The sequence below is a fragment of the Capra hircus genome, chromosome 5 (assembly GCF_001704415.2).
Source record: "Capra hircus breed San Clemente chromosome 5, ASM170441v1, whole genome shotgun sequence".
Lineage (NCBI taxonomy): Eukaryota > Metazoa > Chordata > Mammalia > Artiodactyla > Bovidae > Capra > Capra hircus.
The window spans coordinates 108468054-108495233 of record NC_030812.1 but is presented as its reverse complement, the minus strand read 5'-3'; the positions used below and the strand labels follow the sequence as shown (position 1 = coordinate 108495233).

General features: G+C 54.4%; 1 protein-coding gene across 1 annotated transcript in view; it reads right to left on the bottom strand.

The window, feature by feature from the left end:
- Window positions 1-27180, bottom strand: part of TRIOBP (TRIO and F-actin binding protein) — a 41998-nt gene that overhangs the window by 2640 nt on the left and 12178 nt on the right. Inside the window, exons 5-10 of the mRNA XM_018049068.1 lie at window positions 22955-25535; window positions 18461-18575; window positions 16669-17775; window positions 13277-13354; window positions 10790-10927; window positions 1375-1431 (exon numbers count right to left, since the gene is read on the bottom strand). Coding sequence (XP_017904557.1) covers window positions 1375-1431; window positions 10790-10927; window positions 13277-13354; window positions 16669-17775; window positions 18461-18575; window positions 22955-25535 — 4076 coding nt within the window. The remainder of the gene's footprint in view (window positions 1-1374; window positions 1432-10789; window positions 10928-13276; window positions 13355-16668; window positions 17776-18460; window positions 18576-22954; window positions 25536-27180) is intronic.

The window sequence follows — 27180 nt, the reverse complement described above, 5'->3', positions numbered from 1 at the left end:
GGTAGAATGTAATACAGCCTAGAAATAAAGTATTTGAGGACATAATTTCCTAAGCTGTATGAACATTCCCTGGTGGCTCAGCTGGTAAAGAAGCCACCTGCACTGTGGGAGACCTGTATTTGATGCCTGGGTTAGGAAGATCCTCTGGAGAAGGGAACAGCCACCCACTCCACTATTCTGCCCTCGAGAATTCCATGGACTACTCCATAGGCTCGCAAAGAGTCAGACATGACTGGAATCTTGCTCATTACATTATTACATTATTAACATTCTAGAGAAGGCATGGTTGAATGTTAATAGGTGGGAGGCTAGGAAGGGTCACTGGCGGGATGCCCGGCCTTGTTGTGTGAGCCTGGAGCCCAGCCACCAGGGGGCTGGCAAGCAGGCAGCGGGTTCAGAAGGTTGTGGGCTAGAGGGAATAAAACATGTGGGTAGGGAATACAATGAGATTCCCTTTGGCTCCAAGCCCTCCATGGCATGCGGGCTGCATGCAGACCCAAGCTGCGGGCGCATGCAGGACCCGGGCAGGGAGACGTCCCCTCCCAGGCTGGGTGGGCAGGAGGCCAGCTCCACCTCCAGCCTGGCAGCCAGAAGGGTAGAATGGTGAAAAGCTACTGTCCCTTCTGGCTCTAAGGATGCACACAGTAGAGAAAGGGAAGGGCGATTAGCTGAGGCCCAAGCGGGCACTGGGGGCTCTGTGGAACATCTTATGTGCTTGACCTCTGTGACTCTGTTATCCAGCCTGGAAAGAATTCTCACTACCCAGCATGCCCATTTCACAGATGAGGCCACTGAGGCTGGAAGAAGCTGTGACTCACTCAATGGGGCCCCTGGTTGGTGAGACTTCAAGGAATGTCCTCTGAGCCCCCGACCCAGGGTTGGGGGGAGCTGCTGCATGGCTGAGCCTTTGGGAATCTGTATACATTTCAGGCTGGATGATCTCTGTGAACCCTGCCATTCCAGACCCTCAGATACCCAGCCATGGTCATCAAGAGGTGGGAGGGCCGAGGGGCTCTTAGTGAGGAGAGAGAACGGGGTGCAGGGCATGAAGGGCCAAGAGCCCGCCATCCTGGTGACCTTTACACACTGCAGGCTGCTTCACAAAGCTGAGATGACTAGCAGCCTCTGGCCTCCCACCTCACAGCCCAAGGCCTTTCCTTTCCAGCAGGACAAGAAACATCCCCCTCAGGGTTCCCACTCTGGCCCTCACCCTCTAACCCCTCCACCCAGAAGCCAGGGTCTCTAAATGGCTGGACAGGCCAGGGAAGCTGCTCAGCCACCTGGGCAGCCCCTAGGACCCTACAGGGCCCTGCAGCAACCCCACTTCCCACCCCCTACCCCGCACCTCACCCCACCCCACCACAGCCCTCCTACCTCTCCAGGCTCATCCAAGATAGACATCCATCCCTTCTTGAAGTTTAGCAGATCGGGCTATGGGGAGAGGGGGTTGCAGGTGAGTCAGGCCCAGCGAGAACCAAAGGGGCTCATCCTACCTGCTCTAAGTCCTATAAGAGTCCTGGGAAGCCAGGGAGGAGGGTTGAGGACCCAGATAACCCCCTAAATCCAGGCAGGCTCCCAGCCACTGAAGCAGCCTTGGTCCCTTTCCTGAACATCTGGCAACCTCTGAGAGGTGGGCTGGGTGACTGGCCGTCCACCACAGACCTCCGAGCTCCCCTCCCGCCAGCCTGCTTCCTCACCTGAGTGTGGAGGAGAGGGAGAGAGAGGGGGGAGGAAACTCTGCCTGAAACAAGGAACCCTTACAGAGCTCAGAGGACAGGCCAGACAGCAGGGCTGAGTGAACTGTCCAGTTCCTCTCACTGAGGCCCAGGCAGATAATGCCCTAATGGTCTTACCCACCCCCAACCCACTAACCCTCCCATGGTCCAACCAGTCCTGCCCTTCCTCGTCTCCTGGAGACCCTGAAAGATGGAGCCAGGCCCAGGGTGTGGTCTGAGACCCCCCGGCGCCCCCCAGCTCTTGGAAGGGCTAGAGAGAAGGTACCTCAGTTCTGGCAAGTCCTACCTGCTGAGTGCTGCCCAGGGGGACACGGCCCTGGGGTCTGGGGGCTCCCAGCTGTAGCATGTTCCATAGGGACCTGGAGCTAGGTCCCCCCCACCTAGCCCCTAGAGGACAAAACTGCTCATCTGGGCATTTTCTCTGGCCAGGCCAATCCTCAGGCCCTCCTGGCCTGCTGGGGAGACCTCTCTCTCTCGTCTAAGTCCCGGTCCCCCTGCCGTCTCAGCTCCTGCTCGCTGGTGGGCCAAGCTGGCCGGCAGGGAGGAGGCTGCCACCTGTTGCCATGGCTCTGAGCCCACCTATCAGCACCTGCATCACAGCTCCACCAGGCCAAGGTGTCTGGTTGCGTGGAGGGAGCGGGTGGCATGGCTCAGTGGGGTGGACGGTGACAACGGTTGGAAACCTGGAAACTGGAGCCACCTGACCTGGCCACCTGCCCTGACCCGCCTTCCTCCGAGGAAGCCCCATTCTCCTCTTCCTCCACCGGAGGAAGAGGCCTGAGAGGGGCTTGAGCCAGCAGCCTGGACCTCCTGAGCCATCCCCAGCCATGGCCTTGGGACCAGGGCCCCTGGATTTCAGCAGGCTGGCGGCCCAACCCCTGCATCATGCCCCTCCCCGCAGACCTGTCTGACAGAAGGGACACGGGCTCTGCTCAGACCTGGGAAATCCCAGGCGTGTACGCCCTGTCTGCTTTCTTTTCTTCCCCGCCCTGTTCCCCATGTGGGCCAGAAGCTACCCAGGGTGGTTCCAAGCTCAGACTGAAGACCAATAGCCATGTTCAGGGCCACCAAGTCATCTGGGTCCATGTGCAGACAGGGGCCTTCCATGGCGTCAGGGCCTGGCATGCTGTGACCCCAGGGGAAACCTGCTGATTAAATATCCACCCTCCTCTACCTCCCTGATCTAAATTCCTGTGCTTTGGGGGATGTTCCCACCCCACCTCCTGGCAGCTGAGGAGCCAGGCTTTTTAGGATGGACCACAGAGCTGGCATCACTGTGCAGACCTGGGGAGAGTTCCCCGGGAAGGACCAGCTGACCACCCAGCTAATCAAGACAGCCAAGCTGGGGCTGGGAGAGGCATGGGCTTCCAGGGGCTGAGGAAGGGCAGGAATGACAGGTTGGGACCCCGAGGGCTGCCTGGGAAGCAGAGTGACCTTCCTAAGTCACATCCCCTCCCTGAGCCTGGATGTTTGATGTGGCAAATGATTGTGGGGGGGGGGGTTCCTGCCCTCCCCCAAGTTCCATGAGAGAACTGAATGGGCTACACACAGAGACACTGGTACCCACATACCACACACACACCATTAGGCATGAGATGGCATGGTGACCTTGGGGTGAGAAGGCCACCAGTGTGAGTTTTTAAACCTGCTGGCGGGCGAGGTCCTGCAGTTACCTGGGAAGCCCCCAAGGTCAAAAGGTCAGAAAACCTAACTCTCTGCCTCTTGTAACTTCACACATGGCTCCTCAGCCCCAGATACCTTCCCTCCACCTGCAGGAAGCTCCCTTTCCCCTTTTTTTCCTTCCGGAACACTAATAGGACCTTACAGCAGCCCTCCCTCCTTTGACCACAGGTCAACTCTGCCTCAAGCCAGCCTGGACCACGGACACAGACCCCTGTACGCACGCTCTGGCAGGGGACCCACTCCAAAAGGCCTAGTGTCACAGGCCCGCCTCAAACCCTCAGGGACGGCTTCAGAACAAGGTCCGGCTGCCTCAGGACAGAACGAAAGCCTCAGCCTGGCCTCACCCCTGTTTAGGGGGCCCCATGTTTTACGTCATCACACTTCCCCTCTGATCCCCAGCACACCAGGACTGGGGCCCTCCACACACACCTATGTCCTCTGCTTGAAATACAAGGCCTCCTCCAGCTCCTTCACCCGGCAAACCCCTTCTCATGCCTCGAGACCTGGATTCATTGCCACCTCTGAGGTGCCTTTCCCAGTACACACACCAGACTTCCCAGGGCTTCTGTGGCATCTGTGATTATCCTGAAGCCACTCACTTATCCCTCACAGACTAGACCAGAAGCAACTCCATCAGGGACACACGCTGTTCACCCCTCTCCAAGATCTCAGGCCTCAGGGGACATTCATACAAATTTCTTTCTTCCCTTCTTTCATCTCTCTCTTATTTTTTTGAACCAGGCCCTGTTCTACACCAGGAAATCATCGGTGAACAAGAGATGCAGCCTCTGCCCTGGTGGAACTCTGGAGACAATAAACAAGTGAGCAGGTATATAATTTGATGCCAGGCAGTGGCTGGGGATGAAGCTCCAGGGGCAAGGCTGCACTCGGCTAAGGCAAAAGGAGGTGGAGCAGAGCCTGACTCCAGGCCCAGCTTCCTGAAGCCTCTAAGCATTTACGCGTTCATAGTACCTTTGCCACTTGCTCGTTCAGATTTCTGAGGTCGAAGTCAGGGAGATGGGGCCAGGAGAGAGAAGAGGATGTGAAGAAGCAATGGGCAGGACACCAGCCTGGAATGGGCTCAGGTCTGAGAGCAGCCAGGATGAATCCAGTAAACACTGTCAAAGGTCATTATGAACCTCCTCTCTGCTCCATAACCTTTCATGGCTCCCCAGTGCCCCTGAACAAGCCCAAGCTGCTCTTCCTGGCCTCTAAGGCCCTCCTTCCCAAGTCCTTTTTTCTATGTTTTCACCATTTCATTCCCCAAATACGGCCACCAGCCTTGGTCCACACTGTACCCCCACCTTCCCTCCCACCCCTCTCCATCTGACAAAGTCCTATAGTCCCAGGAGGTCATTTCCCTCAGGGAGCCTCTTCCCACCAGCAGGGACGGGCCCCCACATGTTGCTTCTGGCAGCCTTACCCAAGTTCAGCATGTGCTTCCCCAGGAAAGGCAACTATGTACATTTATCTGATCCTGAGACAAAACTGGGACAGACCAAGTTACACATTCTGGCTCAGCCAGGGCCAGCCGTGTCACCCAGGGCATGTAAGTTCACTACCTACAGTGTGAACTCATCGGAGTCCTCATCGGTTAGACCGGGAGTTACCATCAACCTGCAGGGATCGAAGCTGGTAATGTGGCAGCACCCAGTTTCAGGGCCTGGCAGGCACCCCGTAGGCAATGCAACCATTCTCCACTAGCCTAAGGCGGGGATGGGGGGGGTGGGGTGGAAGACACTGACTCAGCTCCTCCCCCCACATCCCTCTCTACTCCCTGACAGGGGAGGGGAGGCTGCTGACAACAGGAAGGGCCAGTAGAGAGGTGGCAGGATGTGCAGAGGCTGAGGAAGTCCAGGCAGTGAGCAGGTCATCGCACTTAGGAGGCAGGGGCCCTGCGCACACCCACGCTGCTCAACTCCCCCCAACTCTCCTCACCAGGCTGTCAGAGACTCCCTAAGGCGCCTGCCAGAAACCAAAAGCAGTCCTGCCCCTCCCTTCCAGAACATCACAGTCAAGGGGCCAGAGTGACCTGGAAAAGGGCTACTCCTTCCCTTACACTCAGGGTAACCTCTGGCAACTCACGGACGCCCCTCCCCAAGCCTCAGTTTATTACACTGCGGAACGGGGCTATTGGTGAACTCAGCTAAGAGACGCAATATGATAATTAAGGTTACAAGTACTGATAGAGCTTGGGTATGGCTCATCCCCAAGAGAATCCCTGCCACCGTGTTCCTCACTCCCAATCGCTGGTCTGCCCCACCCAAGGTCCCAGAGCCACTGCGAAGTGGCAAGTCCAGGAAGCACGGTATCCTGCTACTTCAGAAGTCCCAGGATGGGCTCCAGAGGCCCCTTTTCACCCAGCCAACCTGCGCCCAGCGCCCACAAGGGCGGACAGGCTTCCCAGACCCGCACCAGCGAGACCCAGACCCAGGCCAGGCCCATCTCCGCTCCTCCCGCCACCCAGAACCCTGAGAGACCCTTAAGGACCTGGCGCAACTTGGGGGAATCAGATCAGGTTTTCACTAAGGGGAGCTGGAGAAGAGAAGGGGAAAGGGCCACCCCGAATCTGTCCATGATTGGACCCGCAAAAGTTAGGGGGTGGTGCCTGAGAGCGAGAGTTCCCATCTTCTCTGGGTGGGGGTTGCCGAGGCTCCTGGCTCGGAAAGGTGAGGCCGGGAGAAGGTGAGGCAGGACAGCCGGCCCGTGCAGCCGGGATCGCCCTTCTTCCGGCCGAGACCTCTTCGCGCCTCCGGGAAGTGAGGAGGGGGTTGCCCAGAGGGGAGCGGCGCGGCTCCGGCTCTGGCTGTCGCTCTCCTCCCGGCCTGGGGGTGCAGAAGGGCTGCACCCCCGGCGGCAGGGGGAGCACTCACCGTCATGTCGGCACCCAGGGGCGGCGAGAGCAGGAGGCAGGAAGGTGGAAAAGGCTCTCGGGCCGGGCTCAGCGGAGCGGGAATCCCGCCGCCGCCGCCGCCGCCCCTCTCGGCCGCCAGCCGCCGCTCCTCCCGGCCCTTCCCTTCCCCGGCGCTGCCCCGGCCCCTTCCATCCGCCCATAAAACTTTTTTTTTTTTTTCAAACTTCCTGGGAGGATCCGGAATGGCCAATGGGCGGCGGGATAGCCGGGACAAACAGCGGCGGGGGCCGCGGGCGGGCCAATGGGAGGGCGGGAGAGGCCCGGAGGCGGGGCCTCTTGCGACGGGACGGGCGAGCGGGGGCGGTCCCCGGCGGGGCTGATGGGGGCGGAGGGAGCGGAGGGGGCGGAGAGAGCGGAAGGCGGGCCGGGCTCTGGCCCCGGGGGCGCGCTGGGAGGAAGGAAGGGCCCAGCGTGCAGGTGACTCCGTCCGGCCGCTGCGCGGGAGTGCGGGGTGGGGGCAACGGGGTGTGGCACCCTCGTCGCCCAGCAACGGTTCCCCCGACCCAGTCGCCAGGCGCCAGACGGGAGCGATGGGTCCATTAGGGCTCTGCCTCTCGATTTGGTGACGACGCGGGCAAAGCACCCAATACTACCAACTCAGCGTGTCCCACTCGCCCAGCCCGGCTCATTACCTATGTAATGGACTTTCGTCCTTAACCACAGACCCAACAAAGGGGTGTCCTTGCCTCCATTTTACTAATGAGAAAATGAAGGCTGAGAGAGGTGAGCCAACTTGCCCAAGATCACACAGGAAGAAGAGGCGGGGATTCGTAACAAGTAAGAGTGGGCGCTAGTGGTAAAGAACCCGCTTGCCAACGCAGGAGACGCTAGAGACACGGGTTCCATTCCTGGTTGGGACGATCCCCTGGAGGAGGGCATGGCAACCCACTCCAGTATTCTTGCCTGGAGGATTCCATGAACAGAAGAGCCTGAAAGGTTACAGTTCATAGCGTCACAAAGAGTCAAGCAACTTAGCACAATCTAAGCGCAAAGTAAGTTCTAGAATCATGGGGCCTTCCCATTTAAATGCCCCCGCCTCACAGGGAGTCTTTCTCTGCTTAAGAACCTCATTTTGTGTTCTTGGGTGTGGACTATACAGTTTCTCTTTCCCAAAGCACTTGGTGGTTTTTAAGAGGTTCTTTGCCTGCAGGAGCTCCTCTAAGCCTACAGCTGAGGAGGGACTGTGATGGAATTTGTTGCTAAGTGCATGGAATGGCTTATGGAGCGTTGTGACTCAAGCCCTGTGTTACCTTAAGCAAAGTACTTAACCTCTCTGTGCCTCAACTTCACCTTCTGTAAAATGAGAGGATGCTATGATCTCACAGGCTGCTGTAAGGATTAAGTGTTTAAGTAAAGCACCTAGAACACCCCCTTTATCCCTAGTTAGTTCTCCTTAGATAGGGGCATAGGGGGATTAGAATAACTACCATCTCAGTGATTCTGCCATCTCACTTTGGGGTTCAGAAATTATTTCTGTCATGATTATAATTACTATCCCCATTTCACAGATAAAGAAGTGGAGGTCCAGGGAGCTGAAGTTTTCGAAGCATTTCCCACTGGAATTCTCTCCACCCTGAGAAATGAGACCATGGATAAGCCCTCCTAGACACTGGCCTTCTGGCATTGCTGAGCAGTGTTCTCACCCTACCCCTGTACCTCACGCAGGCATTTATTTGGTCCTTGGGAGAGTGAGTGAACAAACAGAAGACCTCAGCTACCACCCATGCCCAGTGGCATGGGCACTGGGCACCTGACAGTACCAGCCTCCTTGCTGGTTTCCTGGCCCCCCGGGACTCTCTTCCAGTACCCTCAACACAGTGATTAGAACACTCCCCTGCCCAAAGTTCTTCAACACTTCTCCACTGCTGAGAGGCGCATTCTTGTACTCAGTGTTCATTATCATATGGCCCCTGCCTGCTGTCCATCATTAGACACGCACACATTTCACGTGCTAGGGCTGCACAAGCACCAGGACGTCCCAGGATAAGCCAGGTCCCCTGTGCCTCCCTACTGGCACATGTTGTTCTGTGCTGTGTCTGGAACACGTCCCTTCCTGTCCTCTTATGCCCCAACACACACACACACTCACTCTCCCTCCCCTCCCTCCAAATGTTTGTTTGCCTGGAAAATTCCTCCTCACCCTTCAAGTCTCAATCCAAAGGAAGCCAGAGTGCCCCCAGCACAGACTTAGAATTTCCTTGTCCGGAGCTCCCTGCATCTGTATACTCTACAACTCAAGTGATGACCACACTGTGTCCTGACCAGGTCTATGTCAGTATCCTTACAAACTGTGAGCTCCCTGTGGGCAGGAAGAGTGGTTTTCGTCTATATCATGTAAAGCCCAGGGCCTCAGCCCATATCAGGTTTTTCACAAATGTTGGTCCAGTGAGGGAATGAACAAGTGAAGCAACAATGACTCCCTTACTGCAGCTTGCCCTGGTAAGAGGGATGGTACAGCTTTAGGGACGCAGGAGTGACTTCTTAAACAGAGCCACCAAACTTTGGGGTTATCCAGTTTCAGACCATTCTTCTATTGAGGATAACAATATGAGGCTCAGAGAAGGGAGACAACGGCCCAAAGCCACACCAGTTAGGAGCAGAGACCAGAGCTCAAGCCTTAGGTTTCCTGGCTCTTGACCTTGGACTAATTTCATTATCCAGCCTGAGAGATGTTTAAAGCTGCTCTGAGTAACTGGATGGTTCCACTAGCAGTTCTGTCTCTCAGCTCCTGATTTTCCTCATCCCTGGATGAGAGAAGAGTTCATTGAGCCAGTTCATTGAGCCTCAATTGCCGTATCTGTCCAATGGGGAAAATCTGCAGAGCCTCTCAGAGCTGCAAGGACTCTGCAAGGAGACATGGATGCACGGAGGTGGTAGGGACAGGGTGGGCTCTGAGGTTGGCTAGAGCAAGCTTCAAATCCTAGCTCTCCCCTATGTGTGACCTAGAACAAGTGAGTTTCATTCCTTCATCTATGAAATGGACAATGTGAACCATACCTGTTAGACCCAAGGGCGAGGATTCAATGCAATCAGGTGTGCCACTCACTGAACGCAGAGCCGAGCACATAGTAGGTGCACAATAAATGCTGGTTATCATCACCAGCAGCATCCCAGAGTCCATTTCCCCATTTCTCTTCCCCTTCTCTCCCACCAAGGACTTACCTGCTCCCTCCCGCTGGAACTACTGTGTGTTAGTGACCTTTAGTTAAGCTGATAAGGTAATTCCCGCCCCTGGCTTAAAGATACCACCCTGCCTCGATAACCACGTTTGCTTCGTTATCTTTGTGCCTTAACCCCCATAGAGCAGCAGAGAGGAAATTAAGAAGTGGATGGGGGACTTCCCCAGTGGTCCAGTAGTTATGACTCCACACTTCCCCTGCAGGGGGCAGAGGTTTGATCCCCAGTTGGGAAACTAAGATCCCACATGCCATGTGGCAAAAAAATAAACAAAAATAAATAAACTGAGCCAAGATATATATATTTTAAATACTAAAAATAAAAAGAAGCAGCAGATGGGAAAGTTAGTGTTTGGACACTGCCCCCCACCCCACCTCCTCACACCTCTGTACATCCTGATCTCTCTGAGCCAGTCCTCCCCGCAGCCCTGATCATCGGCATATATTTTTTTTTTCCCATTAGACAGATGAGGCAACTGAGGCTTAGTGAGTTTGGCTGCAGCCATGCTCTCATCAAGAAATGAGGAAAATCAGCAAGTGGCTGGCTCCTCTAAACCCTAGCCATGCACCCTTGGGCAAGTCCACCTCACCTCCCTGAGTTTACACTCTGTCTAATTACAGCATCTAATGTGCCCAGCTTAGAGCTAGACCCCAAGCTTATCAGAGTACAAGAACCAGCCTGTCACTGAGAGAAGAGAGCCCACAAGCCAGCCTGTGGCCCCTGGAGGTGGCCAGGCCTGCTCCCTCCACCACGATGCAGGGGCCAGAGAGAGCAAGTCTCAGCTGCCTCCCCTCCCCTCTCCTCGCTCTTGAGGAAACTCCGAACCAGAGGCCTGAGTGTTTACAGCCCTCTCTGGGTAGAGGATGGGTTACGTAATGCCAGATGTTTGTGCAACTGGCTCAGGCCCAGGTCTGAGACACACTTTGCAATCCCAGAGCCCCTCGCAGGCCCTCTCTCCCTCTCCCCCTTCCCCCCTCCCAGCCTGGCTCCCCTTGGCCTATATACTGATTGGGATCTTCAGCTGTGTGGATTATTCCATCACCCTTCACCCTGCAAGCTGAAAGCGGCCCCAGCCCGGTCCTACAGGTGGGACAGGCCCCTCATCGCAGAGACCACGGGAGCTCAGGGCTCTGCTTCCAGCTCTCCTTTCTCAAGTGCGGGTCCCACATCACTCCCTCTCAGCCCCTACTGGTTTTTCTCTGCCTAACATCAGCCTCCTCCCTCCCCTCCCCCTCTCTCTCCCACCCTCGCCCCTCCCACCCCACTGGAGCCAGCCTACCCTTTGCCACCTGAGGACCCCCAGAGACAGCAGGAACGGATTGAACAGCGTGGGACGGTCCCCGGGCATCCGCCATGAAGTCACCAGTCGGCCCTTGAGTGGGCTCCCAGCCTTGCCCTCCGCTGGCCTCTTGTCTGCCTGTCAAACAGGGTCCAGTGTTGGCCCCCAGGTCCCTTTGGTGGGATGGGGGAGTCCCTGATGACAGCCTCCCTTGCCCATGCTGCCACGCCCACCTCAAAGGCCCAGAGTTGCCATCTTCCTCCATCCCAGAACTGCCGAGAAAAGAGCTTGTGAACTCGCTCACCCGTGCGGTATTGGCAGGGCTCTGGGGGCTCAGCACCCTTGGGAATGTGCACCTCTCCACCCTCAAGTTGGACCCCAGGGAGCCAGCGGGAGGTGAATGCAGACCACAGATGTGTGTTCAGCCCACATAGGGTTTTCAGATTATTTTGCATTAAGTTCCAGTGTTAAATAATCAAGAGGTTAACACATAACTACATATTTCCAGCTTCTCTTGAAATATCTAAAGATGGAAAAACTCTGGGTCCCTGTTCCCCATGGCAACAATCCTCTGGAGCCAAGGGGTCACCCAAGTGTCCTCTAATCCCAAGTCCCCCGTCTGCCTACTCTCCTCAGCTTTGTAAGAGGAATGAGTCCCAGACATCTACAGTCATACCCAGCAGAGCCCCCAAGTGCACCCTCTTTGGAGTCATCCTTGTTTGGGGATTCCCTGGTGGCTCAGCTGATAAAGAATCCACCAGCAATGCAGGAGACCTGGGTTCGATCGCTGGGTTGGGAAGATCCCCTGGAGAAGGGAATGGCTACCCATTCCAGTATTCTGGCCTGGAGAATTCCATGGACTGTATAGTCCATGGGGGTCTCAAAGAGTTGGACACGAGTGAACGACTTTCACCTTCACTTGTTGGGGAAAATGAGGCCTCCATGAAGCAGAGGCATTTGCCCAAAGTCACAGAGGAGGTTACTGGCACAGGCAGGACAGAACCCGGGTGACCCAAGTCCCCAGCATCCAGAGAGTCTCTGGATGTGGGACATGAAGCATCAAAGCACAGGTCCAAAGGATGCTGGGGGTAAGGACGGCCCCGACCCTGCACCACATCCCCGTCACAGCCCTGACCACTAGACCATGGGCTCCATAATGGCACTCCAGCTCACCTCTGGCCTACACCCAGGCATACAGAAGGTGCTCACTAAGTGTGTGAGTGAATGAATGAATGAATGACGCAGTCATCATTCTGTCCAGTCTACGCTTCCTGGGGGTGGACTGAGAGGTTTTCTGGGTTGCTGGGGCAGGCCCATTTCATGGAGCGTCGAAGGGGACCCCTGTATTTCTATTTCCTCTTTGTTCGCAAAACCCTGGCCCCAGGAAATGTGAAGAAATAACACAGAAAGAGGAAGAGCAAAGCTGCCAGAGTCCCTGGGAGAACTGGAAGCACCTTTAGTGACCAGTCGCCATCACCTCCCATTTCACAGATGGCCCACTCAGCAGTTAGCATGCTGCCTCTACTCTGCGAGGCCATGAAGACAATCAGGGCAGAGCTGGGAAGCGGTGTTGCGGGGGGAGCAGGGAGAGGCCTGGGTGAGGGGTTCTGAGTCCCGGGTCCTAATTTGAGCCCCTCCACCAGTGAGCTATATGATCTAGGATGACTGCCCTGCCCCTCGTTTCCTCCTCTGCCCAACAGTCAGAGGTCGGGCAGAATCCCCCCAGCTCAGGCTAGGAGCAAGGCCAGACAGACAACCCCTCACCCCGTCACACCCGGCTTTTCAGGAGGCAGCATGAGAAACAGCAGAACAACAGGATTAGAGAAGCACTGGCCCCAAGCAGCCTGGTCTCCCTCTCCCGCCTCCCCCTGCCCCAGGCCCTCGGCTCTGACCTCACTGCTCTGGAGGCTGAGGGTGATGAGAACAGTCTGTTTGGCAGGTCGTGGGGAGGGGCGGGGCAGAGCGTGTGCTCCAGCTGCAGCCAGGCTTCCCAGCAGCCTTGGCGGGTCCCACCACTTGCATACATCTCTCCCGCCCAGGACCCTGGAGATCCTCCAGGCCCAGCTGACTTCTGCACCTCCCTGGCCCTCCTCAGTGCCTCTCTGGCTCCAGCTCCTGGGAGTCTACCCTTTCTCCCAGGGTGGCCAGCCCTCCAGACCCAGGAGGACCTTGCCTTCCGAGACTATCAGAGTCAAACTGCCATTTGCCCAGGGAAGGGCAGTGACATTTTCAGGGCATCCTAGCAAGTTGAAAGCAGAGGCCTGGGCTTCTGACCCCAGGACTGTCCACCCACCCAGATCTCCAAGCCAGAAGGTAGCCCTGCTGCCCAGCTCCTCTAGAGCCCCTCTTCTCAGTGACCCCAGGACAGAGCCAGCCTTGGTCTGGATGACTCCAGAGCTTATCTCAGGACCTCAGCCCACCTCCTACCTGATTTCCCTTCCCTTCCCCTCCCTATGACCCACACCCATGACCCAATGACCCAACTACCGAGTCGGCCTGCTTCTGATCAGTCAGTGAGTCTTGGCCTCTGCTTCGTTCTGATTCCTCAGGCTCCTTTGATTGGAACTGGAGATAAGAAAGAACACAGCTGCGATTATGGTATTTCCCTTCCCAGGTTCTATCCATCTATCCAACTTCTTATCCATCCATTCATCATCCATTCATCTAACGTCCATCTAGAATCCAACATCAATTGGTCCATATATCCATCCACCATCCAAAATCTATTCTACATCATCTACCTACTCATCTATCCAACATCTATCATCCCAATATATCCATCCTCAATTAACTCATCATCTATTCATCCATCCTATATCTGTGTATCTTTCCTTAATCCATCCAACATCCATCTACCCATCTGCCAACATTCATTCACCATCCTTCATGCATATTCTACAACATTGACCCATCCATGCGATGTCTATCCTGAACCCATCATCTGTTCCATTTATCACCCATCCATCCAACCACCCACCCACCTGTCATCCATCTGACATCTCTTTCTCATTTGTCCAGCACATATCATTTATCCGTTATCCTTTCACACATCTGTCATCCATCATTCATTCATCATCTACCCGCTGACCTACCCACCCTCCACATGTTTCTTGTAGGCCCTCAAGCATCCATATATCCACTGGTCAACCAGCCACTGAGCTGAGCTCCTCCTTTGTGTCAGGCCCTGGGCTAGGGGCTGGAGGTATGGAGATAAAGTAGGTGCATCTCCTGCCTGCAAGAAGCTCATGTTTTTTAAGGGAAGATGGCAACAACTGAGCATGACCCAATGAAGAGTAGCAGAACGACCAAGCCCAGAAAGGAAACATCACCAACCCAGGGGTGGGGCGAGTATTTAGGAAAAGCATCTCAGACAGAGCACCTGATCTGAGACTTGAACAAGGAACATACACGTACATACACACAATGGAATATTGCTGCTAAGTCGCTTCAGTCGTGTCCGACTCTGTGCGAACCCATAGACGGCAGCCCACCAGGCTCCCCCGTCCCTGGGATTCTCCAGGCAAGAGCGCTGGAGTGGGTTGCCATTGCCTTCTCCAACGCATGAAAGTGAAAAAAGAAAGTGAAGTTGCTCAGTCGTGTCCGACTCTTAGCGACCCCATGGACCGCAGCCTACCAGGCTCCTCCATCCATGGGATTTTCCAGGCAAGAGTACTGGAGTGGGGTGCCATTGCCTTCTCCAATGGAATATTACTCAGCCATTAAAAAAGAATGAAATAATGCCACTTACAGCAACGTGGATAGAACTAATCATTATCATACTAGGCGAAGTAGGTCAGAAAGAGAAAGACAGATAACACGTGATATCATTTATGTGTGGAATCTAAAGTATGACACAAATGAACATATCTGCAAAACAGAAACAGGCATGATCTGTGGTTGCCAAGGGGAGAGGGAGGTGGGGAGGGCAGGATTGGCAGTTTGGAATTAGCAGAGGCAAATTATTGTGTATAGAATAAACAACAAAGTCCTACTGTATAACACACACAAAAAACTGTATTGAAGATCTTTTGATAAGCCAGAATGGAAAAGAATATGAATATACGTATATAGGGAGGGCTTCCCTGGTGGCTCAAGGGTAAAGAATCTACTGCCAATGCAGGAGACGTGGACCCGATCCCTGATCTAGGATGATCCCACGTGCTGCAGAGCAACTAAGCCCGTGCACCACAACTACTGGGCTTGTGCTCTAGAGCCCGGGAGCCACAACTTCTGAGCCCACATGCTGACACTACGGAGGCCCACACATCCTGGAGCCCATGTTCCGCAAGAGACGCCACCACGATGAGAAGCCTGCACGCTGCAGCTAGAGACTAGCCCCCACTCTCTGCAACTAGAGAAAAGTCCATGCAGCAACAGCCTCAGCACAGCCAAAAAAGAGAAAGAAAAATTATTTTTAAGTGAGTTGTTTGTTTTTGAAAAAGAGTATAACTATGTCACTTTGTTGTAGAAATTAACATAACACTGTAAAACAACTATAAAACAAACAAACAAACAATCTTGGGCTTTGGAGTCAATACTTTGGTCCCATTTCTCTCATCTTATACATGAGCTTCCCTGGTGGCTCAGACAATAAAGAATCCACCTGCAGTGCGGGAGACCTGGGTTCAATCCCTGAGTTGGGAAGATCCCCTGGAGGAGGGCATGGCAACCCACTCCAGTATTCTTGCCTGCAGAATCCACATGGACAGAGGAGCCTGGCAGGCTACAGTCCATGGAGTCACAAAGAGTCGGACACAGCTGAGCAACTAAGCACATATATGTGTGACCCACAGCAAACGCTGAATGCGTCTGGGCACCGTATCTATCTGAGGCACAAATGGCAAAGTGTGTAAAGCCCCCAGCCCCGGGCCCAACACACCGTGAACCCTCCCCTGTCATCCATGGGGGAGGCAGCATGGGGCTGCACATCATGGAGACGAGGAGAGTTTGGATGAAGGAGCAGGAACCTCCACATTGCCCCAGTGGTGCCTGTCGGGGGAGCAGTTGGTCCCACACTACCGAAGACTGGGACCAAGAGAAGCTGGGCGTCAAAATATGCTGCGTCCCTGGTGAGCTGAGGCCAGGTTGCAGGGGTCTGTTCTCTAGGACCCTTCCCATCTTCACATAAACGCTCGGGGCAGCACTGACTCTGTGACCCTGACCCTGGGCCAAAGAGATAAGGCAGGGACTTGGTGGGCATCCACTATGTGCCAGGCACTGGGCCTGCTTTCCATACAGGCCCCCACTGAAGCAGCCGTCTCAGCAGTGAGCTCAGACCAATAAGCATTTATACAACTCCTTCCCTGGGCCTGAGAGGCGCTGCAGGGGCCAGAGAGGGGTAAGTGAAGCCGTCCTGGATTTTAAGGAACTTGGAATAGTGCCGTGGGGAGGGGACGTGACCACATTGGCTGCAGTCCCAGACAGGGCCAGGTAGAGGCCACCAGAAAGCAACACAAACCAAGTATTGTAGGGCCAGAAGGGGAGAAGGCCCTGGTCAGAGCATCTTGTGGGAGGCCTCAGGGTGATCTGCACAGAGCAGACCTGCGGTCCACCCCTACCCTAGCCCTTACTAGCTGTGTGATCTTGGGTGAGTGGCTTAACCTCTCTGTGTCTCAGACTCCCTATCTGTAAATATTGCCTTTCTCATCAGATTGCCGTGGAGAGTAAATGAGGAAAATACCATAAAACATTCATATCAAGATTTAGCACCTAGTAAATGCTCAAAGAAAGGGCTGGGTGTTATCACTGCAGTTTGGTGGTAGGAACAGGTTTTGGTCAGGAGGGAGATGGTGTGCAGGAGCTGAGGCGTGACCTTTCGGGAGACTTGTGTCGGGTGGGGCTGACTTTCAGGCTGTCCCTGGTTAATGAGACTGACTTACCTCCCGCCGTGGCGAGCTGGGGCCCTCTGCAGGGCTCCTGCTCCCCAACTGACCCGTCTCCTCCAGACCAGTCGTAGCTGAGGACTCTGGCCCGCTTGTCACTTTGGTCTTCGGCCACTGAGTGGAGATGCTGGTGGGGCTGGACGGCTGAGCGGAGCTCTGGGGCCACTGCCCTGGGTCGTATCCATTGACTAGGGCAGCCCCTGCTCCTCCTTCAGGCTGGCTGTGTCGGTCTTGCTCCAGCTCCAGGGTATCCTTGGTGCCTGGGGAAGCCTGGCCAGGGCCAACCCAGTGTCCCGCTGGGTCCTTGTGGAGCAACTGGGCCTGCAGGAGCTCCAGGAGGCCCTCCCAGTCCAGCCTCGGAAGATGGGAGGTGAGTGTAGGCTCCTCCGGGCGGCTCCACATCCCCTCCCTGGGTACCCCGAGAAGGCTCACCAGGTCCCTCCAGTCAAACTCAGCTTGCCTCTCGGGGCCATGCAAGTGTGGGCAGGCTTCCTCAGCGCCCCTGCCCATGGCTGGTAACGTCTCAGGCCTCTGGGATTTCGAGAACTCCCCTGGGCCTGCCCTGGAGTTCTCTGGGGGGCTCACAGGCTGGCGAGGACTGGACAGCTCCTGTAGGCTGCCCCAGCCGCGCCGAGCTGACCTGTCCGGGGGCTCCTCCCAGGTCTCTGACTGCCTCCTGTGGCCAGAGAGGCTGCCCAGCAGGCTCCAGCTCTCAGACTCCCTGGGAGGGCCCCTCCACACTCCCTCTGGGGCTCTGGCAGGCCCCTGGCTGGACTCCCCGAGTCCTTGCCAGCCTCGCAGGCCCGGGCCCTCCTCCTGGCTGCGCCAGCCTCTCTCCAGGCATCTGTGCGGGCCCCGGGATCCTGGTGGCTCCTCCTGACTCCGCCACCCTCCCAGGGGCTGTCTTGGGCCCGCCCGGCCACGTTCCAGGGGTCTCTGTGTCCGCTGTTCCCTCTCAGGAGTTCTGGCTGACGTCCTCAGGGGCGGCGAGGACCCCTGGAGCCACCGGTCCCCCTCAGGCCGCCTCTTGGGGCTCCTGGGATGAGGGGCTTCTGTGCGGCTACGTCGGGCTGGTTCCGCCTGCTTCGCGGGGAGCTTGGTTACCTGAAGATGAGATGAGGGGGTGGGTGGGGCTCCAGGCCCCTGGCTGGGTGGTCTCTGTCTAGGAGGACAGGCAGCTGGGGTCCTAGCCAGGCCTCAGGGGAGTTGCAAGCTCTCTCCTCGCATCAGGCTGGATTAAAGCAGGTCAGAGAGTACCTAGGGCCCCTGAATTCCCTTCCTCGGGGTGTCAGCCCTTCCCTCTCACCCACCTTCCTCACTTCCACAAGGAAGAGCTGCTCACTTTCCAGTTTCCCCCACCACCCCTCCACCCAAGATACTGATTCCAACCTGGGCTCTCAGGGGCCAGAATCTCCACCACCAACACCCCATCCCTGGGTGGGCCTTGCCACCTAAGAGCTACTTTAAACACGCAAATCCCCACCCTGGAAGAGATAGCCTGTAGAGCTGGATTGACCCATGAGAGGTTTCCCTGAAAACTTCCCAATTTGGTAGATGCCTAATGAAGGAAGAGGGCAGCATGGAACAGCCATCTTCAAGATGGATGAACTGGGGTCTGCCTCATTTTTGCCGACTCTTTGGGAGAGAGAGGAGCTGGACACCCATGGTTGGGACTTTGATCATAAAGAACCTCCCTCCCAGGACCCCCGCCCAGCATCTGGGGGAGAGGAGAAGCAATGGCCCACCCCTTGGGGGTAGAGGGGCCCCCCAGCAGGCTGGCCGTGCTCACCTCCCTGCCGAGGGCAGGGCTGGACTGTCTTCGGAGAAGTTGGCTCTGACCTTGGCCGGGCCACTGCGACCGCCCCTCGTCCCGGGCCTGGAAGGCCCCCGGTGCCTCGGACTTCCTATGAGCAAACGCAGCCGCCCCTCTGAGGGCCCTTGGGTCTGTCCCACTCCCGGCACCCTAGCTCCTCCACTCCCACCCCCAGTGGCAGATTCAGGGACCTACTGCAAGCTAGGTGAAGGGCCCGGAGTGAGGGAGGAGCCTCTTGGGGCCTCAGTTTCCCCTTCTGCAAAATGGGGATAGTAGTCTACCTGCCTCACGGGGCTATTGTGAAGATGAAGTGAGAAAAGGGGTGAGCACAAGCAGGGGGCTCCACCTCGGCCTTGACCCCTCCTGTCTCACTCAGTGCTTCCTTCTGGCCACTATCCCATGAGTGGCCCACAGCTCACCCACAGACATCTCAACTGGTCCTTGTGGGAATTAAGATTTTTTCAGCACCTACTGTGTACCAAGCACTGCGCACACATATGATCTTAATGGTAAACATTTATGGAGCACTTCCTGGGTTCCAGGCACTTGTACTATCTCACCTCATCTCCTGCATGCCATGAGGAGGCGATCAGAGATGCATAATGTCATATGCCGCCATCTCCCATTCTTTTTGCCTTCTTCCTGCCCATATGGTAAATTTTGGACTTCTGAGGCCCACCTGTTTTCCCCCTACTACTAAAAGGTTTGCAGCCATCCTAGCTATCAGTAAAAGTGCTCTTAGCAAGATCAGAAGAATGAAATATCCCCTCTTCTCCACAATTCCAGAAAGGCCAACATAAAAGCATTCATGCAAATGTCATTTATAAGACACCCAAACTAGGCATTGTCACCACATCCAACAAAGATAACCCCTAAGTCCCTAATTGCAGCTAGCTGTCTTGCTTAATAATTGGTAGCCATGGCTATTAACATCTAACATGACATCTCTGTTGAAATGTAGGAACACTGAACAGAATCTGGGCACATCTCTCCCCTCCCATATATAAGACCTAACTACTCCACTGGACATTTAGGATATTTATTGCGAGAGGGTTTGAAAGTCAGACTTCATTTAAACTGACAAATGAAACTATGTCTCTGGTGGCTAAACCACACCAGGAGGAGCCTGGGAAAGATGACCAGGTGCTGACCTTGACCAAGCCAGCAAAACAGGAAGAGGAATCTCTGCTCAGGTCTGAGCAAGGCCCTGTGCTCTGGAGTCTGCCTCTAGCTTGGAGACTAGGCTGAAACTCTATAGAGGTTTGGAGTATAAAACAATCATGGGCTTGGGCTTTGTTCCTGTGTTATGGCTTTTGTCAATGTCATTAGAATCAGATCCATAAACTAATTTGCTGTTTTAGCACTTCTTGGCATGTGACTCACAGGGAACTGAAGTTCCCCACTCTGGAGTGTTTCTGAGTTTGAAGGCTGCCTAATCAGGTTTGATTTTTAATCCAATTTGAAGTGAGAGAGTTTCCTTGCTCTGTGAGATCTGAACCTTAGAGTGAGTTTCTCTTAGAACCAGGAGCCTCTGTGAAGTAAAAACCCCAACGCTGAGTAGGTGGGGAGAATGGCAGGAAAGACCCTGTGCAGCTGGTGAGGCAAATGTGTGTTTTCGCCCGAGTGAGGGCATTTTCCATATAAACTTCAGTGTGTTAAATGAGTATTCCTTCTGAGATGTCCGCCACCATGTGGGATGGAGAGATCAAGAAGGTTCTGACCCTTCAACCGAGACCCAGCCTTTCTGATGCTGAAGCAACAGTGTCTCCTTGGACTACGTGCTCCTGAGGGTTGGTGTGGCTGCACCAAGGGTGACAAAGGAAATACATTTCCTTTGAAAGCTTGGATGGGCTCTTCCACTTGCAGAGTGTATTAAAGAACAACAGCTGTCAAGTCTAGCAAATTCCGTGAAGGCTCTGTTTTGAATTTAAGACACTAGAAAATGCTTATACAATTCTAAGACAAGAGATTCCATTGTAAAGCAACTATACTTCATTTAAAAAAAAAAAAAAAAGATTCCAAAGGCATTAAGAGGGTAGGAAATGAAGATGTCAAGCCAAAATTCCTAATGCTTTAATGTGATAACCCTTTAAGGAAAATTTTCCAGGCTCAGTGAGAATGATGCTTAGAGTAGATGCTGGATAAATATATTAATGAATAAATGAGAGAAAAGTATCACTTTATAGCCACCCATTCATGAATTTCAGCCTGTCCCTTACAGATACTTAAATAGGTTTTCAAATTTTATCTCCAGAGGACAAATGGTTTCCTACTTGGAAAAAAATACCATACAAGAGGGGAAATGTTAATTACTCAGTAGAGTTGTAAAACGTTGGTTAAAAGGTAAATAATCTACTTTACCAAAACATATATGTTAAATATACAACTTTTATATATCAATCACACCTTAATAAAGCTTTTTAAAAAGATAATCTACTTCAAAGGGAGCAAAATAAAATGAAGAATCTGTGTAGAAACAATTAAATGGTTAATCAAACTATAAACATATTCCAGACTTCTGCAACAAATCTTTTATCTCTCTAAAAGTTACCACAGTAGGAAAAAAAAAGAAAGAAAATTCAATTTTGGTTTAAAGACCCTGCTGAGTTACCAGATAAAGTCAAACGTATGCAAATTGACATTAAACCAAAGAGAGTTATGGAACTTCCCTGGTGGTCCAGTGGTTAGGACTCTAGCCTTCCAATGCAGGGGACTGGGTTTGATCCCTGGTGGGGGAACTAAGATCCCATATGCCATAAGGTATGGCCAAATGATTAAAACAATAAATAATCTTTTTTTAAAAAGAGTCATAATAAAAAGTCAAAGACAAAGGGGGTTTGCAGGGCAGTGAGACTCCTCTGTGATACTCTGATGGTAGACACGTACCATTAAACGTTTGTCTGAACTCAGAATGTGCATCGCCAGAGTAAACCCTGCTGTGAACTGTGGACTCTGGGTGATAATGCGTCAGTGTAAGCCTATGGCTCATAACAAGTGGACCACCCTGGCGGGGGATGTTGATAGTGGAGGCAGCTGTGCACCTGTGGGAACAGGGCCTACACAGGAGATCTCTGTACTTTCCACTCAACCTTGTTGTGACCCTTAAAACTTTTCTAGAAAAAAAAAGAAACTAACAAAAAGTGTATTTTGTACTGAGGCTGGAGCCCACAAAGGTTGTCACCTGGGTAGTAAATGGATAAAACTTTTTGGGAAAGGAAATCTGAAGAAGAAGAGATAAGATTTTTCATGCAGATTCAAATCTAAGAGAAAATGTTGTCTAAGGGACAACGAAAAGAGGGACTGTGGATGCAAAATATTACCGGCTCCTTACAGTGATAGAAATGTTCTAAAATTAGGTTGTGCTGATGGTTGTACAACTTGGTCTCCGTAAATACGGTGTAATTTATTGACTTCTACACCGAAAGTTTCAAGACTTTCAGACCTATATGTTTTTGGTTCTCTTGACCCTAACTGGGGTTGGGTCCCTAACTAATTAATTCCAGCCCTGACCCTTAAAGACTATGAGGCTGAAACTGCTGATGAAAATCTCAGCTGGATCTGGAGGGAATGTTTCTCCTCCCTGAGGTTGTGGAAAAGCAGATGCTCTGCTGGGTCTTAAACGCCCGCGTAAATGAAGCCGATGACCAAGGAGATTCGTGTGATGTCTGGACTTCAGGTGCTGTCACCGTATCCCAGAAAAGGGACATTGAACTTCCAAAGAGTCTGCCATCCTGCGGGTTCTCTTATTTAAGATATATGGCTCTGGCTATATTTTTTAAATAAATTTATTTGTATTTATTTATTTGGCTGTGCCAAGTCGTGGCATGTGAACTTAGTTGCAGCATGTGGAATCTAGTTCCCTGGCCAGGGATCGAACCCAGGCCCCCTGCATTGGGAGCACAGAGTCTTAGCCACTGGACTACTAGGGAAGTCCCCTGGCCATACTTTTAAATTGACATCTCTGTTTTCTGAAATGTATGGGACCCATGAGTTTTGTTTGTCAAAGCAGAAAAAAAAAAAAAATGGACTCTTCTTCCCCCCTCACATAAGGTGGGAAAAAAATAAAATAAACTTGTGACTCTCCAACGAAGAGTTTGACCTCATTTAAATAAATATATTAAAGTCCCAATTTTACAGATGAGAAAACTGAGGCTCAAGTAGGTTAAATCACTTTGCTGCATCACATAGGTTTGGGAATGGCTGTGACCCAGGATTTGAACCCAGCCTGCCTGACCCTGGCCTTTGCTCTTAACTACTAGGCTATGTGTATTATCATTTAATTGTCAAAAACAACTCTAGCACTTGGGAACAGAGAGGTGGAGTGCCTTGCCCAAGGTCACACAGCCAGGAAGTGGCAGGCGGGGAATCTAAGCCCTTTCCTCATCTGGAACCTAAGCCTGCAGACTTTCCACCTGGCCTGTTGCCAAGCCTCCTCCCCAGCCCACCTGGCCGCCCCCATCCTGGGCTCACCTGCGCTCTTGCCCGAAGAGGCGCTCCACCTCTGCGCGGCCCGGGCTGCGGGTGCGGCCCCCGTTGCTGCCCTGCGGCCCCGGCTCCCTCTGCGCCAGCCTCCTGGGTGGGGGCAGATCGGCCAGCACGCTGTACTCCTCCCTCTCCAAGTTGTGCCTGATCTCCCCTGGGGGTGCCGAGCCCCAGGAGCCCCCCGAGCTGCCCGGAGGAGGAGAGGGTGCCAGGAGTGCTAGGTCACTGGGCGGGTGGCGGGGTGGGGAGGAGGCGCGAGGGGCATCCCGGTGCCCGATGCACACCTGAGGGGGCAGCATTGGGGAGCCACTTAGAGAGTCGCTGGAGGGGGCCAGGCTCTCCATACTCGTCCCAGGGGGGTCCTGGAAGAAGAGGGAGGGCTCGGGGGGCTGGCGAGGGGGAGATGAGAAGGAGGGTGCGTCGCGGTGCCCAATGCACACCGGTGCGGGGATGGCAGGAGGCTCGCGCAAAGAGTCCATGGAGGGGACCAGGCTCTCTGTGCTGGCTCTGGGGAGATCCAGGAACAAGAGGGCGGGCTCGGGGGCTTGGCGGGGCGGGGAGGAGGCCCGGGGTGCATCACGGTACCCAATACACACAGGTGGGGGGAACTGAGGAGGGTCATGCTGCAGGGACTGGTTCTCAGCATCTGAAGTGTCTGGGAGGAAGGGGAAGGGGTCAAACTGGGTGTGGCGGGGGGGTGAGGAAGCGCGGGGGGCATCCCGGTGTCCAATGCATACGGCTGGGGGCATATAGGGGGGATCATGGTGGGGTGATTCACTCTCACATGTGTGGGGGTCTGGGAAGAAGGGGAAGGGGTCATACTGTAAATAGCGAGGAGGCGAGGAGGCCCTAGGGGCGTCCCGGTGCCCAATGCACACAGCACACGGAGGCTGGGGGAGCTCGGAACAGGTCTGGGGTGCACCACGGGGAGTGGGATGCAGAGGCGAGGAGGTCCTGGAGGCCCCGTGGTGGCCTGGGTTATGGGAGGTGGCAGTGGCCCGGAATGGTGAGTTGTGCTGGGTGGGCCCAGAGGAAGACTGGGGTGAGTCCCGCTGAGCTGGTCTAGCAGGAGATGAGGTCTGAGGCCGGTCGCCCTGGGTGGGCCGGAGGGCAATGGATGCCCAGGGAACCTCACTTTGCTTGGAGCGAGACGGGGAAGAGGTTCGAGGACCATCGCTCTGCGTTGGCCGGAGGGGAAAGGAGGCCCATGGGATGTCTTTGTTAGTACGGTGGGGAGAGGCATTCCGGAGGTTGTTCCGCTGAGAGGAGCGATCAGGAGAGGATGCTCTGGGATTGTCTTGTCGGGTGCAGCCCTGACAGGAGGTGCTTCCGGGGTTTTCCCGCCATGAGGAAGAGGATTTTGGATTGTCCTGTTGGGTACAAGAGGTTTTAGGGTTGTCCCTTTGGGCAGAAGAGCTTCTAGGTGTGTTCTGTGGAGCACAAGAATGTCTGGGGTTGCCCCGCTGGGGAGTACAAGTTGGAACAGGAGCTTGAGGGTTGTCCTGTTGGGTGTAAGAGGCTCTGGAGGTGTCTTGTTGGGTGGCTCTTGGGGAAGAAGAAACCCAAGGATTATTTCGCTGGGTGGATGAGGTTCTGGGGCTGTCTCGTGGGACAACTCTTGAAGGAGAAGTTGCTCTGGGGGTGTTCCGCTGCGTGGAAGAGGCCTTGGGGGTGTCCTGTTGGCTGGACGAGGTTCTGAGGTTATCTCGTGGGGCAGCTCTTGAGGGGGAGGTTGCTCTGGGGGTGTCCCGCTGTGTGGAAGAGGTCTTGGGGGTGTCCTGTTGGGTGGACGAGGTTCTGAGGTTGTCTCGTGGGGCAGCTCTTGAGGGGGAGGTTGCTCTGGGGGTGTCCCGCTGTGTGGAAGAGGTCTTGGGGGTGTCCTGTTGGGTGGACGAGGTTCTGAGGTTGTCTCGTGGGGCAGCTCTTGAGGGGGAGGTTGCTCTGGGGGTGCCCTGCTGTGTGGAAGAGGGCTTGGGGGTGTCCTGTTGGCTGGACGAGGTTCTGAGGTTGTCTCTTGGGGCAACTCTTGAAGGAGAGGTTGCTCTGGGGGTGTCCCGCTGTGTGGGAGAGGTCTTGGGGATGTCCTGTTGGGTGGACAAGGTTCTGAGGTTGTCTCGTGGGGCAACTCTTGAAGGAGAGGTTGCTCTGGGGGTGCCCCTCTGTGTGGAAGAGGCCTTGGGGGTGTCCTGTTGGCTGGACGAGGTTCTGAGGTTGTCTCTTGGGGCAACTCTTGAAGGAGAGGTTGCTCTGGGGGTGTCCCGCTGCATGGAAGAGGTCTTGGGGGCATCCTGTTGAGTAGGTGAGGTTCCAGCGTTGTCCCGTTGGATGATTCGGAGGGGAGAGGAGGCTCGGGAGGCCCCGCGTTGTGGGGAAGCAGCCTGGACAGCGTTCCTTGGGGCAGAGCGATGGAGAGAAGAAGCCTGGGAGGTGGCACTTCGCGGACCGCTCTGTGGTGTCGCAGGGGAGGCAGGGGTTGGCGCCGACCGGGACCGCTCCAAGGAAAAGTACCCGCTTTCTCCCCGGAGCTTGGCCCAGTGCTGTCCGGCACTTCGGTTCCCACCTCCAGAGCCTAGAGAGAGGAGGCAGTTTCAAGGCAAGCGGAGAGGTCCAGGCGGCTCCCACAGCCTACCTTTCCTGGTCCCCTAGGATGGATGACTGGGGCAGACCCCATACCATCTCCTTGGAGGTCCTCACACACCTCTGCCCCTCGGAGCAAGCAGACTTCAGGAGGGCTTAGGCGCCCCTCTCAGGCTGAAGTCAGGGATTTGAAGTTGAAAACCAGGCAGACTCCATCAAAGTGGGGTGGGTGGTAGAGCCAAAGGTCACATAGTGACCTTCAGAAAAGAAGCAAACTCTTCAAGAGTAGTTTTGAAAACTGCCTCTGTGAGCCCAGAGAGGAAGAGCTGGATCTCATAGCAGCTACCAACAACTTTCCATTTCTGTTCTACTTTCTGCAGTTGGATTCCCAGAACTTCCTCCCTCCCTTCCAGTGAGACTCCTGTGTGATAGCTCTAGAAATTTCTTTTTGTGAACAGGCAGCAATGGCCTCACCTGAGGGGGTTTCTAGAAATGCAGGCTCTCAGCACCACCACCCACACCGGGCACACTGCATCAGAATCCACATTTTAATAAGATTCCGAGGCCATCTGCACACACGCCATAGTTGAAGAAGCCTTAGTCTAAGGGATTCACATAACTTCCCTATTCAGGGAGGGACACCCTCACAACCCCCATCCCCATGAAGGGGCAGCATGATGGTGGTATCACCCTCCACCCCTCTTAGTCCCTTGGTCCCCAAGCATATGGTAGCCATCAGCCCTGTGCACGTACGTCCCTGGGTTGGTGCTTCAGAAGAGAAGTAAAGACTATTGTGGCCTCAGCTTGACGGGGCCATGACTGCCTTCACTAAAGGCCATGCTTCAGAGTCCTCTTTTCTGGGAAGTTCCCTGGTGGCCCAGTGGCTGGGATTCACTGCCTTGGCCCAGGGTTCAGTCTCTGGTGGGGGAACTGAGATCCCACAAGCCGCATGGCTTGGCCAAAACACAAAAAAAGGAATCCCTCTTCTCCTACTTTGAAACTTCTGCCTCCTCCAAGCTCTCTGAGCTGGTGTCACTGAACCCTGAGTCTCTAGTGCCCTTCAGGGGACTAGAACCACACACAGAGTGGCACTTAGAGTTTTCACTGCTGGGAACTCCCTGGTGGCCCAGTGGGTTGGGCTCGGCATTTTCACTGCCAGGGCCCGGGTTCCACCTATGGTCAGGGAACTAGGATCCTGGAAGCCAGCATAGCACTGCCCCCGAGGAGAAAATTGTTTTGCCTGTTGTTGCCTGATGGACTGACATTCCATGACATTCCAAATCTGCCAGCTTCTCTCATCTACCTCTTCCCACCTCCCCGCTCTCAGCCTCCCTCCTTTTTCACCTGGATGGTTACAATAGTCCTCCAACATGTACACTCCGGGCACAAGGTCATCATCTACCCCGGGAGATCCTTTCAAAGAGCAAACCTAGCTAGACCACCCCAGCTTACAAGGAGACTGAGAACTATCTCAGAGGGGAGAAATTTCACAAGACATAATGATTAAATGCAAAGTGGGATTCTGGAGTGGGTCCTGCAACAGAAAAGAGACATTTGAGGAAAAGGTGAATCCAAAGAAAGTCTGCAGTGGGAATTCCCTGGTGGCTAAGACTCCACACTCCCAATGCAGAGGGCCC